This window comes from Cupressus sempervirens, chromosome 6 (genome assembly GCF_028749045.1).
Source record: "Cupressus sempervirens isolate cs-2001-9-10 chromosome 6, ASM2874904v1, whole genome shotgun sequence".
In the NCBI taxonomy this organism is placed as follows: domain Eukaryota; kingdom Viridiplantae; phylum Streptophyta; class Pinopsida; order Cupressales; family Cupressaceae; genus Cupressus; species Cupressus sempervirens.
In genome coordinates, this window is record NC_143123.1 from 261,703,073 (window position 1) to 261,721,179 (window position 18,107).

Below are 18,107 nucleotides of genomic sequence, written 5' to 3' on the forward strand. Positions count from 1 at the left end.
TCAATTTTTTTAAAACTAAAGTCAAAAGAATATTCTAAATAATTTTGGTGGAATCTATAAATTTAATATAAAATACCTAAAATACTTTTCATAATAGTTACTATAATGTATGTTTTCATCCTAATAACAATGCACATTTAATTTAAAGAATAAATAAATAAAATTATTATTTATTATTAATTTATTTTATACTTTCAAATATATTACCCCAATATCGGAGAAGATAAGACCAAGGTCATCTCACATGATTTTGATAGAATTTTCAAATTAATATAAAACTATCTAAAACAAATTTTATATACAACTCTTAGATTTTAAATTTTTTATTCTAAACTTAAAAATATTTTTTATATACATATACTGAAGTTTTTGAACTTCAAAATTACATCTAAGGTCCTCATTTACTCACAGCAGTGCAAGACGATTGAAATACCATCCACTGATCATTTTTTTTTTAATATCTATATCTTTTGATGTCTTATGTGTCTTTTCATCGCTTGCCTGTGGCCATTGAAGATGAATGGTGGGTCCCGCTGGATTTGACGTGGTTTAATTCGTCTTCGCTACTTTAACTCCCAATGCTTTCACACCTACCTTTTTTTTATTAGTTAATTGTTTTTTTTTTTCACTTGATACAACTCATTTTGAATTAAAGCGACACAATATGAATGGATTTGATTTTTTAAAAGATAATAATTTAGTGTGGGTTAAAGAATTACTTAATTTTCATTATTTTTTAATTTTATTTAATATTTTGGATAGATATTTAAATTGATTTTCTAATTTTGTTTTATTTTATTGTTTTAGTATTGTCTTTTTAATAAATATAACAATGAAAAACATATTGTACGATATTTTTATATTTGTTTGAAAAAAATATTTGATGTACAAAAATTATTATTATTATTTATATGAAAGAAATATTTTTATATGTAAAAATCACTTCTAGATTTTATTCACATGTCAAATACAAAGTATAATAATAATCTTATAATTATATTATAAATTATAAAATTAATTAAGAAAACAATTTCAATATTTAATCTTATAATATTCAACAAATAAAAACAATTACATTTGTTTATTTATAGGAGTTAATTTTTTTGACAATGTGTTGTATAATATTATTATTTTTAAAATTGTTGTATGATTCATTTATTTGACAATGCCTTGTATAATATCAATTTTTTAAAACTACTTATAGTTTCAAAATAACATTGATCATTTTATATTAGTTGTTAATACCATGGTTAGGGTTACAATTAAGTTCGGAGTTTGGGTTATGATCGTGTTTTGCATTAGGGTTGGATATGATCTTAGTTTGGATTAGGGTTGGATAAGGTTTAGAATTATAATTATGGTTACAGTAAAGGGTTACATCATAGTTAGTATCATAATTAGGGTTACAATTTTGAGTAGGATTAGTGTTAAAATAAGGATTGGGGTTACATTTAGACATATGGTAAGTTTTATGGTCAAGTTAGAATTTTTATTATTCATAAAGATTTGCAAATTATATTATGATATAGTATTAGAAAAAACATACCCTATAGCACCTTACTAGGTGCGATTGCTAGTTGTAAATTCCCTAAATTTTATGAATAAACATAAATAAATGAATTAAATAAATACACCTACTAAGTACCCTCTTCGAGGATGGTGTTAATAAAATATATTCTTATATCGTACTCTTTAGCTTTGTACGCCACATCTGAGCCATTCAATTGGTCCTTTCGATTTAATTTTGCAGACAAACTTTCACCCAAAAATCATGTTAAACCTGCGATACAATAACAATAATAATAATAATGAACGTCCCACCTACAAATATTCGTTGTTGACTGGAAGCAACAGTCAAAAGGCTTGAATAATGTACAAAATGAATGAAACGCAGTCGAGATGCTCTGCTCCTCAAACTACATCACAATCTCTTACAAAACCAGTCTGGAGACACTGGGGAATTGAAACGCAAACCTTTTGGAAAATAAGCCCTACCTAAGTTTTTTAAAAAAGGGAGAAGAGTTCACTTATCCAGCAGGGAAATTGATCATGATTCACTTTAATGCCCTGTAACAACAATACATAAGATCCTAGGGTCCTAGCATAAAATAAACGAATTTCAATATCAGGACACGGCCTTCCTGAGAGAAGTAAAAGACACAGCAGACCCAGACATCTCCATATCAAACGAATCGTACTGCAGAAACATCTCTGCAATGAGGAGGCGAGCAATCATGACAACAAAATCCTTCCCTGCACACTGCTTATTATTAACAGAGGGATTCTCCGTTTCTGGACCATTGGACCAGACCACATAACGGAGCAGCTGTTGCCCCTCTTCGCCCATGAACCGGCGGGGCACAAATTCATCCGGGTTCTCAAAAACACGCGGATCCCTGGTTGCGAAGGGCTGGTACCCTCCCAGAAGTTCCCCTTTCTTTACCCTGAAGAGCCCATCATGGGATTCCAGCATAAAATCTTTCCTCGCCCTCGCGTACTGAAACGGCACGGGGGGCTCCAGTCTCATGACCTCGTATACAGTCGATTTCAGCAGAGGCATGCTCTCCAGAGCGCGCATGCTGATCCCCCCACCGCCCACGGTTCGAACCGCGGCGCGGACTTCGTCGGCCAGGTCCTTGTGCAGCTGGGCGCCGGATCGGCCGATCAAGCGAACAATGGAGGGGAAAAGCAGCAGCATTCCACCCCATGTGTTGAAACAGATGTTGAAGAGCAGATTGTGCGAGGCCTCGTCCTTGGTGAGCCCGAATTTCTCCGCGGCGTCCAGAGCCCGAGTGGCGTGGGTCGTGAAGAAGCCATGCAGTTTCTGGTAGTCCTTCTTCACGAGCCCGAACGGCACGGGAAGGGAGTGGATCGTGAGCTCCTCGATCCCCCGCGGGAGGCCGATGCTGGTGATGGGCGCGAGCTGGAAAAAGATCCATTTTTTCATCAGCGAAGGGCCGTCGGAGCCCAAACTGGCAGGGCCCGGAGCGGCGGGATCCGTGTCCATGACGGATCTGCAGAGGAAATTGAAGGTCATGTGCTCCGAAGCGTCATTGAACACCGCCTGCCCCTTTTCCGCCATTTGTTTTTCCAGGGTCTCCCAGAGTTGTTGCGTCGCCCGGGTGAACTCGGGGATCCATTTGTCCCGGTTCATCATGAGCACCTGGAAGCAAAAGTTCTTGAGCTGGGCGTGCTTCTCCTCGTCGGGGTCGAGGTAGGAGAGAGTTCTGTAGCCGCCGGTGTAGTCGGTGCTGGGCATGTACGTTCCCGTGAACAGATCCCGCTTCTCCACTCGGCTGGTGTCGAAGAGCACAGGGAAGCTCTTGGCGTCCAGGAGCATTATCACGCGCGGGTCGGGGAAAAACGGCCCGCCCGGCGGCATGTTTACACGGTACACTGTGCTCCCGTATTTCTCCATCCTGCTTTTGAAGAACTTCTCTCTGTCGTCGAAGAAGTCTTTCCGGTCGCCGAGGACTCCGAGCAGGGGAGGGCCGTAGGTGCCGGGGATGTCCTTCACCAGCTTCACCGGTGCCGATTCCGTCGGCGCTGCCTTTTCCGACACTGATGCTCGGATTCTTGTGGGGCGTGAGAAGGAAACTCTCGATCTGGGGATCTTGGGGAGGGTTATGTGATCCGACGTCCTTGTGCTCGTCAGGGCTTGCCCTGTTATGGCTGCCGATGCCGATTGCAGAGCATATGCCATCGCAGGATCTGTTTCTAGTTTCTTCTTGTTCTTGATCGCGTATGTATCTTGAAGTGCAGAAACTGAGACTATTATGCGGTCTGTACGGGCTGTGGACTGCTGTAGCTCTTCGAAAGATGGGATTTTGGACTGTTGTCCTTCGAAAGATGGGATTTTGACGAGTTGGGTAAGTGCGCTTGCAAGTATTTAAAGCGTGCTTGTGTGGATCGAGACGAAGAATAGTGGGTGGTGGCGCCAGGTGGGCCAGAAGGAGATAATGGAGAACATTTTTCCAGTGTATTTTTGGGTCGGAAGGTCGTCCGGTGACAAGAGGCGGAGGAGGAAAATGCCGTGGCGGTGGAAAGTCTTAAACACGTGAAAGATGTTTAAAACTGTCTGTCTCACTCCTGAGTTGAGGATGAAATTTCTGGATCTTCACTTGGGAGGAGATCGATTTGGGTATTTGAAAAGAAAATGCGTACGCCTTCCGACTGTCACGAGTCAAAATTCTGGTTGCAACGACGGTATTGTTGTCCGGAAGCGTTACCAGACGCACTCGATTTGAATTCAACCGTTGACCCGGAAAGCCCGTGGCTTCCTCGCAAGGAAAGGCTGTGACGTCTCTATTCAGCGACCAAACTGGAAATGGGATGCCGGTCTGTGAGCATCATTTAGATTGAATCAGTTTTATTTAATTTCTTGAGAGATGGATCCATGTTGAATGAAATATTGAATTTAACTCAAAAAAAAATTTGACTTTACTTTGATTGGTAGAAATTAGAAAATTCTTTAAAGTTTAAGTTATTTTTAGTCTTTCCTTGCATAAGGCAAGTAATTAATATTCTTGGTAGTGGTGCATATTTAATGGCATCAGGTTGACTAAGAGTTATGTGCAGGTCCCTTAGGCTTATGGCCTTGTGGACTCTTCAAAAATTACATCCCTACTAAGTTCAATATTTTTTTGTCTAGGTATGAAAATCTTATATGCTTTAGATGTTTCACTATACCCTACAAAAATACCTTTCCTCTCGGAACGTTCTCATTAAGAATCTTTCATTCATTCATTCAATCTAAATTAGAATAAATTGTCTGAAGCTAAAGTTTAAATATGCATTATTTAAAAAATCTTTTCTTTGACTTAAAATCTAATTTTCTATCAGTTCACTTTATTTTTGCTAAGGGTAATTTTATTTATAATTGTGGAAAAATGGTAAAAAAATGTTCACAAATAATCTTGTATTAATTGTGACAATGACCAATGTCAGAAAGCGTGAGTCACAGTCATTTATTGTGGGAGATGGATACACCGAATTTGGATTATGGTGGGGATTAAAGAGATTTAGAATAGTTGATTATCAGATGTTTGGAGTCATTTTAGGAAGAGTAGCACAACATAAACATACATGTGAATCAAAGCGATTGAGAAGTGTAAGTTGAAGTTTTTTATCTTAACTTTTAAAAAGTTATTTCGCATCTATCAATTGTTTGTGTAAATTATGGCTTCTACACTTAAGACGTACTCCTTTAGCTATTTTAATGCAGCAGAATTTATAGTCTTCTTAATCGGTGGTAAAAACCCATGCCAAAATGGCCAATGAAACGGATTTCTGCATTATGGGTCTACAATACATGGTTTTTTTCCAAAATTTTGTCACCTAAGCCAATGAAGCTTAGGCCTCATCTCTTGCCTTGCAACCCATGAGTCTCATTCAAAGTTCTTCTCTCATTTAGTGATCTGTATAGAGCCCTTTAACAAAAGACCATAGTTTTAGTAGAGAGCAATTTCAATATCTTTTACTCTTTCTAGAACCATCTCTTTTATCATTTTTCAATTCTCAGAGGTAAGGACTACGATTCCACTTCCTTTTTACCCACATTTGAAGAATTCACAAGCTCCTCTCCTGCAGTTTCCTACAATGTCTTATGTCGTTATGTTTTCCTTATTGCTTTTTGTGCTAGGGGTTTTTGGTCATATTGACTCTAGGGAACAATTCTTTGAGTCAAGTTGTGAATTATTTCCGCATCTGAACTCCTACTCCATTTTTGAGCTCTACAAAATCTGATGGCACATCTATCCGACTACATCAATGGCAACTTACTAGATCCATTTCAAACTTTTTTCCTTTTGCAGTAACTATTATAGTGTTTGCAATCCATTCAACAAATTTTTTCTCTGCCTACAAACTATTTCACATATCTGACAAGTTGAGTTCTAGACATTTGATCACATCATGATAAAAAAAACTAAGTATAGCATAATACACTAAGAAATCAAAACACAAGTAGAGAAGAAAGAAAACTAATTTATTCACTCATAAATCTATGTGATAGAATACTTCATATAGAGGACTTTCAAAAACATGTGTTGGAGCATAAGTTTCCAGATTTCAAATTAAATCTGATTGTTAACTCTAATTGCCTTCCACATGGAAAGGACAGGTTGTGGGTGGAAGGAGTCCAACGTACCATTTTGACAACACTAATAGTCTTCTTCAACGACAAGCTAGAAGCTTGTCAGATTAGCACTCCAAACATAAGTTATGTTATAACCGATTAGTGACATGGACAAGGGAGTATTGATTTCCAACACCCTCCCTTAATTTCTACCACTAATGATTCCTTATGTAGGAGAAATTATTACAATAGGAAATTTGAATAAGATGAGTCACGGCATTAAGCCTTCTTAGGCACCCATAACCATTTGGGATTTCCCCAAACTAATAAAATTGATTTGTTCTAGGGTTTTTCACCCAAACAAGTGGTTTTGGCTTACCACAAACCCTTCAAAGACTTGGCCAAATATCATCCCAATGATGAGAAAACTATCTCTAAGATTTTATAAAATATCACTCTTCATGAATGTCCTACAAGACAATTATTCTATTTTATCAAACCATTTGTAATCCTTCTTGAGAGTTCACATTTTGATATATTCTTATTATTCCTCACAATTGGATATTTGCATATAAACAAACCTTTGATCATACCTAGGATCTTTTGCCAACCCGATCCATAGCTCCATCCAATGTCCATTTTTAAACACTTCTCCATAGAATGATTTTACACTCTCTATTCCAATATGTCTTTTTCACAGTGATTCTTTAAACCACAAAGATTACATGGATGTAGATCCCAACACTTGTCTTTTGTGTGTCCTTTCCTGTTACAATTTGAACACTCGAACAATTTTGTTTGAACTCATATCGTCATTTCATTTCTCTGTATATCCTAGTCCTTCATACTTTGGTCTCATTCTAATAATAGGCTCTCTAATTCCTTGTTCATGTTTTTCCAATATTTACCTTTGTCACCCATTTTCTTTATGATATTCCAACCAACATTCTTATTATCACAACCGAGAGTATTTGATGTCATATTTTCATGTTCTTTCTTACATTCTTTATCATAAACAACTTTACTAGAATCACATTTATCTAGTGGTAAATCCAAATCATCCATACTACATGAAACATCACATAGCAATTTTGTCCTGAAACATTGATTGATTTAGTTTATCTTTTAACAAGTCATTCTCCTTTTTTAATTTGTCCATCTCTCTCTCTCTCTCTCTCTCTCTCTCTCTCTCTCTCTCTCTCTCTCTCTCTCTCTCTCTCTCTCTAATTCTTCATTTATTTTCTTAATGCCATCAAATGACTTTAATTTGTGTTCTATCTCTCCATTTGCATCTATATAAACATTAATTTGATTTAAAAAATTACACTTTTCTACTCTCATTTCATTTCTTAACTTTGTCACTTCCTCTTCCAAAACATTCTTTTCACAAACTAAACTTATATTTTATTTCTTCACCTTTATTTATTATTCTTCTAAAGTCTCTATCTCATAAATTAAATTTGCATTTGCCTATAACACACTTTTACCTTGTTTTCTCATTGCAATAGACAATTGAACTTAACCTACTATCCTTCAATAGACTTAGTGTATCTTGTTTACTCTTTTAGATACTACTATATTCTTTCAGATGTTGGATTTGGTACAACTCCTCAAATAATTTTTTTAATTTTTTTTTTGTAATGGAGTGGATTTTTTTGCAACCAACAATCTTAGATACATAGTGTCTTTTTAATATCACAGACATATACTTTCAAAGATTACTAAAATCTTCTTCTATCAACAATGATCAATCTCCTTACCATGATGGGCTTGTTTCATTTTTTCATAAATTTTCTCTTGATGTCTTCAAACCCTCACCTTTAGGATAAAACTCAACACTGCTTTTGCCAAATCTTGCTCTCATATTCTCTTGGCCAAATCTTCATGGGTGTCTATATAGTGTAAACACAAGAACACAAATCCACTTCTCAAGAAAAAAATAAACAAACTCTTGAGATAACCCCAATATTTATCAAAATGAAAAACTTCAAGCAATTTGCAACATGCATCCATTTTACGACAATAGACTTGTATTTTAGCGGCTACAAAAAAACAATCATTAGCTTTGCCAAAGAAGAAAAAGAAACACACATTTTATATCACTTAGCCCCAACATATAAAAGCCTTCAAAAAATACCTGTCACAAGACTGTTGACAGATTGTGTATCCAAAATCGTACAAATGATGCGATGATCATATCACAGCCAAAGAGTCAGAGTGTGCTCTAATACCATGATGAAAAAATGAAGTATAGACTAATACATTGAGAAATCAGAACACAAGTAGAGAAGAAAGAAAATTAATTTATTCACTCATAAATCTCTGTGATTCAATACATCGGCTGTAGTTGTGCCTCTATTTACATAGGACTTTCAAAAGCATGTGTTGGAGGAGAAGTTTCCAGATTTCAAATTAAATCTGATTGTTAACTCTAACTACCTTCCACATGGCAAGGGCAGGTTGTTAGTGGAAGGAGCCCACCATACCATTTGACAACACTAATAGTCTTCTTCAACAACAAGCTAGAAGCTTGTTAGGGTGGCACTTCAAACATAAGTTCGGTTATAACTTATTAGTTACATAAACGAGGGAGTACTAATTTCCAACACATCATTGTTTACCCTTGTACGTATGGGAGATCATTGCACCATGAATATCTAAATGACTATTTGAGTAAAGATAATACAGCTCAAAGGTGGTTTGAATTTTTTTTAATAGTCCTTTAAATTCTCTGTTAGATTGGCCAATATTGATGAAAACCTCTTCAAATTCCCCTTTAGTATTTGAATTGCATCAAACTCAAAATACTAAATTTATAAAATAATGAAAGCTTTCCTCTCAAAAATCATTGTACTTTTCCCATCAATAATGAAAAACATAGATCTATATTCCATTTTTAACTTGTCCCCCAAAATTTGAAAGAATTTGAAGACTGCATGGATCAAAAAACTAGGTAGGCAAGATAAGAAGAGTTCAAAAGGGAGGCCAATGGATTAGAATTATGATTCGCAACAAGAACTCATCTTAAAAATGAACTTCTATGCCCAAGACATGGGTTCTTCCCCAATTTGATTCACGACCTTCTCAAAATATAAAATTTTGAGATTCAAATGTCATTTCCACTTCATTAAATCCTTGTAGAGAATCAATAACTAATGATTTACAATATGACATAAATCACATGATGGCAATATTGGCAAGATTGAAGTTGTTTAAACGAAGAGAAGCCTTGGCTCTAATTTCAATATTTTTATCTTTAGCAAAATGCATACTAGGTGTATCAATAACATATAACCAAGTTGGCAAGAGCCAAGAGCTTCTAATGCTACCATTTTAATACTGACCAAGACGGAGTTGTTTGTATGCATTAAACAAAAATGATTTATAATTTATAATTTATAGTCATCATTTCACTTGATTATAATATCTCTATATCAAAACCATTTCAATGGTTTTTCTTTAGCAAAACTAAATGTACAAGTATTATAACTTATCAAAACTTGGATTTTAGACAATAGAGCCAATTTTGAGAGCACAAATAATTGTTTTCATTATATTTGTGTGTGTACATAATATATACATGTATATATGTGTGTACATGTACATACATATATACATGTACATACATAGACAGTATGTCTAGCAAAGATTTCCTATAGGAGAAAAGGTTGAAAAATGATCTAGCAGAAATCTTGCATAGAGAGGAGGTGTTTTGGAGGGATAAGTCCAAAGATAATTGGATTTGTGCTGGCGATCTCAATACAAATTTCTTTCATGCTTTGGTTAAATTGAGGAGAGCCAACGATAGGATCAGTTGTATTCAAAAGGACTAGGGAGTTTGGTTAGAGGATAAAGGTGTAATAGTAAATGAAGCAATTGATCATTTTAAATCTCTATTTGGGGAATTTTTTGACTCTATTTTTTTAGACCCACAACATTTGCTTGATGTGATTCTAAAAGTGGTTTTCAAAGAGGATAATTTGGATTTGATGCATCCCTTTTCCATTCTAGAGGTTAAAAAAGTCACCTTTGACAATCTATTGGATAAGACACCAGACCCAGACACTTTTCCTTTAGAATTTTTTCAAAAATGTTAGATTTTTATGGGGGAAGACATTTTAAAAGTGGTGGAGGATTTCAGGAAGAAAGGGAGATTTGTGAGAGAGATCAACAATATGGTCATTTTCTTGATTCCCAAGAAATAGGAGTGCTTATCAATGTTGGATTTAGGCCAATTTCCCTCTGCAATTTTGTCTACAAAATCATCTCTAAGGCAATGGTTAATAGATTGAAGACAAAGCTCGACAAGTCTATTTCAGCTAAACAACATGGTTTTATCCTGGGTGTGAAATTTTAGACAATATTCTAATGGAAGAGGAAGTTATTCATTCTATGAAGTTAAGCAAGAGACTAGGTATGATTATCAAATTAGATGTTAATAAAACATATGATAAAGTAAGATGGCCTATTATATGTGAATTTCTTTCTAGATTCAACTTTTGTCAAGAGTGGATTAGATGTATCATCCACTGTTTATCCTCTATCCACTTTTCAATTCTGGTCAATGATTCTCTTTGTGGTTTTTTCCAAGCAACCAATGGATTGAGGCAAGGTGATCCTCTTTCTCCATTCCTTTTTGTTTTAATGGAAGAAGTTCTTGGTAGGAACATTAGAAAACAAACAATTTTGGGTCAGCGGAAAGGGATTCTTATCCATGATTTTTTTGAACTAGTTTAACACTCACAATTTGCTGATGATATTGTGCTTTTTGGGGAGGCTTCGGTTAGGGAAGCACTTGTCATCAGGGAGGTGTTGGATAGTTATGAAAGGGGTTCAAGACAATGCATGAATAGGTTGAAGTCCAAGATTTATTTTCTCAATTCCAACAAAAGCCTGCATAATAATAGTGTTAATGTATTGGGATTCATAGCAGGTGAATTCCCCATTATATATTTGGGGGGTCCCTCTATTTGCAGGTAGGTTTGACCCCAAGATATGGGAGGATATATCAAATAGATGTTAGCAGAAGGCTCTAGGATGGAAAAATCAATGGTTATCTCATGTAGGTATAATACAAATGATCAAATTGGTGCTATTAGCCATTCCTATACACTACATATTGGTCTATCAAATGACTAACAAAGCAACAACATTCATTGATGGTTTGTTAAAAAAAATCTTGTGGGAAGGATCAAAGGAAGTGAAAAAGATCCCTCTCATAAGTTGGGATGTGGCCCACAAATCCAAGAAGGATGGTGGTATAGGTATGAGAAAGATGGGACTACAAAATCATGCTCTGGGAGCTAAATTGGCATGGAAGATGTATAAATATCCAGAGAAACCATGGTGTAAAGTTCTGACAGCTAAATACTTGGACTCTACTGACCCCAATAGAATTCTTACAATGACCAATACAAATAAAGGATCTCATATGTGGCGCTTCCTTTGGAATAGTCAAAATCTCATTACTAAACATCTTACTTGAAAAATAGGAAATGGGCATAGAGCGAAGTTTTGGCATCATTCTTGGAATGGATATCCTCCACTTATCAACTATTTTGAGGATATTAATTGGGTCATTGAAACAAAAGTAGTGATGGGGGACAAAGTAGTTGAATATTTTAGTAGTCAAGAGAATTCTTTTTGGTAAGTTGGAAATTGGTGGGATCAGGCTCCTTGGAGTATCAAAGGAAATTATTTGATCTCCTTTCAACTAGAATTGTAATTCCTTTTGATCTTGAAGATTAGCTATTATGAAGTGCATCTAAATCAGGGGATTATAAGGTCAATATTGGTTATGAGTTGTAGAGGTTCAGAACCAGAGATGTTGAGTGCCTTTCGATTCTTTGTTGGTAAAAATAGCCACTTCCAAACGTAGGAGCATTTCTATGGATTTCTCTTCATGGAAGGATTCTCATAGGTAATTGTTTGAAGAGTGCTAGTATTAAGGGACCAAGATAGTGCATTTTGTGTAAAAAAGGTGAGGAGATGACGAACCATCTCCTTCTTTGGTTTTTGTTTACACAACAATGTTGGGAATGGTGAATAGGTAGATTGAATTGGAATGCAGTTAGGAATGAATTGTTTAGAGATTTTTTGTTATCATGGCCATTGGATAGGAGATTTTCCAAATGGGGAATTCTCATGATAGTAATTCCATCTATGCTAATATGACATATCTAGAAGGAGAGAAATCGTAGGATTTTTAAAGAGAAAGAGATGGGAGTTGAAGTTTTGTGGGAAAAGATTATAGATGTCATTGAAAAAGTTGTTAACATCAGGACCCAAGGGATGAAGTATAGATACCAATCTAAATGGGATCATGATATGGAAGTTTTATAGTCATTCAAATCTAGAGGGGATCACCTCATGAGAGATAAGAAGGCAGTCATAAATTCAATTACTTGGTAGCCTCCTTAGTAGGTGTGGTTGAAATTAAATTTTGATGGGGCTAGTAGAGGTAATCTAAGTAGAAGTGGGATTGGGGTAATCATTCAAAATGAAGAAGGGTGATTGGTCAAAGCAATTGCAAGTCCCATTAGCATCACTTCAAACAATGTTGCAGAGATCTATGTTGGAAACTAGTCTTAGATGGTGTGCATCAAATAGAATATTCAACTTGGTCATTCAGGGAGATTCAAAGGTCATCGTCAACAGAGTAGTGAAGAGGGATTTCCAATCATGGAGATTGGCAGATTGGATCTCAAAAATCTTAGAACATTTGAGATCAATGGGCGAATTTCAACTTCAACATGTTTACCGAGAAGGTAACAAGGTGAAAGACCTACTAATGAATTTGGAGATTCATTACAATGAAGTGATGGAATTTGAGTATAGTGATCACATGTCATTGTATTTGAAGGAGATTCTTTCAAAGGACATTCAGTCATTCACGAGTAAAGGCATTGGATAATAGTAGAAGGTGGCACTTCACCTACTAGAAGTGGAGTTTCTCGCAATTCAAGACCTTTCTCTTCCACTTTTAGATTGAGATAATCTTTTTTAAGGATTCATAGTAGACATCAATTAGATTGTACGGCTTGGAAGAAGATTGTCATGTGACCCTTGTATGTCCTGTGTCAAACTATATTTGTAGACATTTCAGTCCCAAATCTATGGCAGTAATTCTTTTTAAGGATAAGCATCTTCATCCTTTTGCCTCACATAGATGGCAAGTGTCTTAGGTATCAGCTACAGGTGTATACAGGAAGTGGCATTGGTGGAGACACTAGAGGAACAAGTATCCAAAATTTTCAAGCATGCCAATGATCAAGAAAAAACAACCATGATTGATTTGTTGGGTGTGGACTATTGGACAGGAGGCCATGTGCACAATGGGAAGATGGTGTTTGATCCTTTTCAGCCCATTATCCAAGTATTGGGATATCTGGTGATTGTAAATGGCATGATATAAAGAATGATTACATAAGAGATTTATTTGGAGGTGACTATTGCCTTGGATTTGATTGACACCAGCCTCTCTGGCTATTTTGTCTAGAAGCCGAAGGTAAGAAGAAATTGATGAAGAAGGCCTAGGAGCTATTTAAGACTTGCATTGCGAAGGAGTATGACATGAGTAAGTTTGATGCCTTTTGTCAAGCTAATGATAACCTATTACCAACAAAAGTAACAACAAGGCTGAACAGTATTCATAATCTAGATATTGTTAGAATTTTGTTAGATAACAAAAGTCTGAGTTTCTCCTGCTTCAAGATAAGTGCTGGAGAAAGAACTTTTCTAAGGAATTTGTAACTAGAAGAACAAATTTGATCAGCAATCCTTGGTGATTTTCCTGGTCTGGGAGGCTTCTCAGGTCACCTCGCTTGACCTGGTTTAATTGTATTGCTAGTTTCAAGTCTACTTAAAACCTGGTAGAGCTTCATGTTATATCTTTCTTTTTGATGTAAAGGGTTTCGGGGCCCCTTCAAAACCTGTTTTTACCTTAATCTAAAATCTAAAACAACAAGGCTTCTCTCTATTGGAAAAAGGATTGGGTATCGCTTTCATTGAAATGGATACCAAAGCTTGTTTGTAACTGGTTTTGTAAATGGAGAGATAGCTCCTACATACGATGTAATCTCTCTTTTTTCAATAATACACTTATATAAACCATTATTCTTGAGAATGCCCATGAAAGAGAGCATCTCAAGAGGTGACTTATAGTTCTCTATCTATTACATGCAAAGGTGAAAAATAATAGTATGGTGGCTCTCAAATGATCCAAGCTATGAAACCCTTGCAAGGTGCATCATAAAATGAGAGATTCAAATAGTAGAAGTAAGAGTGCCAATATCAAAGAATTTAGAATGAATGTAATGAAAATGAAAGCTAAATGAGAGAAAGTAGAATGCAAGCTAAACTGGAAAATAAGTACATATGTGTATTTATGTGTGTGTGTGTATACATACATACATACATACATACATATATATATGTTCATACATATATATGTGTGTATAAAATGTGTCACACTTCTATAAACCATTATTCTTGAGAATTCCCATGAAAGAGAGCATCGCAAGTGGTGGCTTATATCTTTCTATCTATGACTTGCAAATATGAAAAATAATAGTATGGTGGCTCTTAAATGAACCAAGCTATGCAACCCTTGCAAGGTGCACCATAGTATGAGAGATTCAAAGAGTAGAGGCAAGAGTGCCAATATCCAAGAATCTAGAATGAATGCAATACAAGTGAAAGCTAAATGAGAGAAATTAGAATGCAAGCTAAACTACAAAATAAGTATTACAACCTCTACTTAGACTAGATGACTTAAGCTATAAGCATGGAGAGAAACTAGAATGAATGAGAAGTATGAATAATGAAGAATAGAAGATAGAAGTAGAGGAGCTCCACAAGTATGAGACCTTCAATCCTGTAGTATAACATTAGTAAAAGAGTGGAGTTGTGAAGTGAGGATAGAGCTCTCCCTTTTAAAGAGAAATGGATGATAGAGACTATGAGGTAAGATGAATGTGATCAAGGGTGGAGTCTGAAAGTGGGAGTGATCCATGTGCACAAGAATTTCTACCAATCATGATGAAGAGTTGACTTTTGTCCCCCATGTGGGACAAAAATGTCCCTTCTTGTATTTTTAAATAAGGTAAATTCTTTTGTGTGTGCAAATTAGGATAAGGGATGAGCGGGAAAATTTATTTGATTAAAAGGGGGACATGTTATTTTAATTAAATATGAACTTAGGATAAAGTGGTCAAACTATAGGATAAAATCACATAAATGGATTTTTGAAAATTTTATCAAGGATAAGCATTAGATAAATTATGCAAACATGATAGAAAGGGGGGCTCATAGTCTAGATGAGCATTTTTAGTGATTACATTTTCCTCTCTTTGACTAATGTGTGATTGGTCTGGGAACACATTACACCAAAGAATAAAGAAGCCAAGATGATAGAGAGGTCTGACTATGAAGAATGAAGCACAAAGAGATAACAGATCTTGGATGCACAGTCTATTAGTAGCAATACTAAACATTTGAAGAGAAAAGAGACAATATCAATACCCAAGATGAGAACTTCTTGGAATTCTTTAGAATAACTGAGGGGGGGGGGGGGGGGGGGTGGGGGGTGAATCAGTTATCCAAGGTCTAGATTTACAATTAAAACTTTTCACAACTTAGTGAACCCATATCCATAAATCATTTTCACATTATGCATGCATCCATTAGATCACACAATTATGTAAACTTGTAGGTTACTGTCAAATCAACTTTGCAGAAATGTAAGCATGAAACATAAAAGATTCAATAACACATTTGAACCATGATTTAATGTGGAAACCCAATTTGGAAAAAACCACCAGTAACATGCTACTCATTCTCACTCTTCTGAAGTGATTCCCTGTGAAAGGCCAACCCTATTGAAAGTTACAATTCACATTGTTAAATGTGACCTAGTTACAGGATTTCAATCACCCTGTTAGGAGTGAGCCTTGTTAAAGGACTTTAGATCATTCGCTTGGAATGTCACCCGATTAAAGGATTTACAAATGACCATTAGGTCAATCTTAATCCAAAGGATTTATCCTAAACTGGTACAATGATTAGAAAGTAACAATAAGGCTTGATCTAATAACAACTTACAACACACTTGTAGATTAAGTATCTCTATTTCAGTCCTCCATTCTTCTTGGCTTTCACATACTTCAGCTCTAACAACTTGTTCACCCTTAAAGCATCCATACCCTTAAGCCTTCTTGCTTTGCTTGCCAATGTTGTCTCTTCTCTTAGGTCACTAAATGAAGCAATACCCTAGACTCCTTGTCTTCCTTAGGTTCTCGCACATGACAACCTTTTCTTCTGACCAACCATCTTTATAAATAGAAAATTAAGATCTTTTTCCATTCATCCTTCTTCGTCCATTTTAGGGTTAAGTTGGATTAGGTAGGATTTAATGAATCTACCCACCATTTCATTTCATTCCCTTCTAGTAATTTCTCCTTCAATCCTCTTTGAATTTGTCTCAAAATGGTTCACCATGAATTCTGTGCCACAAGCTCATCAAGCTTATCTTTCACATGGTTCACACAATCTAAGAAATCAAATTTGTTGGCTTAGATTCATTGAGTTCATGATCTTTCTCATAATGCTAACACTCAACATTAACTTGCTTATGATGCTTGGCACATATTGTGTTGCTCAACATCTACTATCAAAACACTAAGCATGAACTAAAGTTTACTGGTGGTTGACACCAACTAAAATTTACTCGACTTACATTGTATCACTTGGCTTACAATGAATTTTACTTTTCTCAACTCCAACTAATTTTCTGCTTGACTTACACTAACTTTTCTCAGCACCTATTGTGTAGACTATTAAGCTTGGTAGACATACTTCATTTTACTTGTTCTTTAATAGTGTATCTATCCTTTGCAACCTTAAGTAGATTATCAATGCACTATAATATCATTGTCTTAACTAAGCCTTGTACTCTTTTTCCATATCATAACTTAACCTTTCCTCTAGGTGCTATTGTTACCTCATTTGATCAAATCCTCTTCATCAATCAAAAAAATGATAGTACTTAAATCATCTAAACAATTGTCTTACTAGCAAGTAGCATGTTTAACATCAGTGACAAAATAATGATTGAAACATATATTCGTACTTGTATCAATCTATTTTCAATAATCTCCCTCTTTGACATCTATGGAAAACCAAACTAACCATACTTAATTAGTATAACCAACAAAAAACCAAACATAAAATAGTTCTTTGTATTGAAATCTCTCCCTCTATCAACAATGTTTCATCTTCTGAATAGGTTACAAAATTCCATTTTGATCAACAAACAATCAATCAACTCATCCTTATGACTCCCTCTAGATCACTTTTTATATCTCCTTTGACATTAACTCCCTCTTACTAGGTATTCATGTTTCTTCTGTGTTTACTTTCATCTCCCTCTTGGACAAACAATATCTCATATCTCCCTTAGCAATCAAGATTTCTCCCTCAGCAAGATCAAAAGGATCAAGATCTCTACCTCTTTGACAACAATTCCAAAGACTTGTCATCTTAATATGCAGATATGAACAATTTTAGTTCTCCCTCGATCACCTAGCTTGTGACTAATTTGTAACTCCAGTTCTTTGATTACTTTGAGCAACTCCTAAAGTAGGATCCACTACATCAATTTGTAACATATGTTAATCAATTTTTTTGATGTAGGGAACTTATCATGCTTCTTAGATAGCCTTTGATGGGGGTATCACCCCTAGTTTAGCTCTTAGATACTCATGAGCATCCTTAGATAATGCTTTTGTAAAGATATCAACTATTTTCTCTTTTGTGTTAACATATTCCATCTTCACCTCTTTATCTTGAACTAACACTCTCAAGTAACGATACTTGATTGCAATGTGCTTAGTCTTTGTATGCATCATAGGATTCTTTAATATATTTATAGCACTTGTATTATCACAATAAATTATCACTGGTGCAATGATTTCCTCCTTCATACCTTTGAGTAGTTATTTGATCCATAAAATATTTGTATAATTTATTGCAA

At 35.5% G+C, this 18,107-nt stretch overlaps 1 protein-coding gene across 1 annotated transcript; it reads right to left on the bottom strand.

Annotated features, from left to right (window-relative positions):
• Window positions 1-1,786: 1,786 nt before the first annotated feature.
• LOC149552238 (allene oxide synthase CYP74A2-like) lies at window positions 1,787-4,442 on the bottom strand. Its single transcript, XM_089787759.1, has one exon. It carries the CDS (start codon window positions 3,701-3,703, stop codon window positions 2,126-2,128), a length of 1,578 nt encoding a protein of 525 aa, XP_089643885.1. The 5' UTR covers window positions 3,704-4,442; the 3' UTR covers window positions 1,787-2,125.
• Between the last annotated feature and the right edge of the window lie 13,665 nt (window positions 4,443-18,107).

Bases quoted from the DNA above. Each gene is read 5' to 3' on its own strand.
- LOC149552238 (XM_089787759.1), bottom strand. From the start codon at position 3,703: ATGGCATATGCTCTGCAATCGGCATCGGCAGCCATAACAGGGCAAGCC.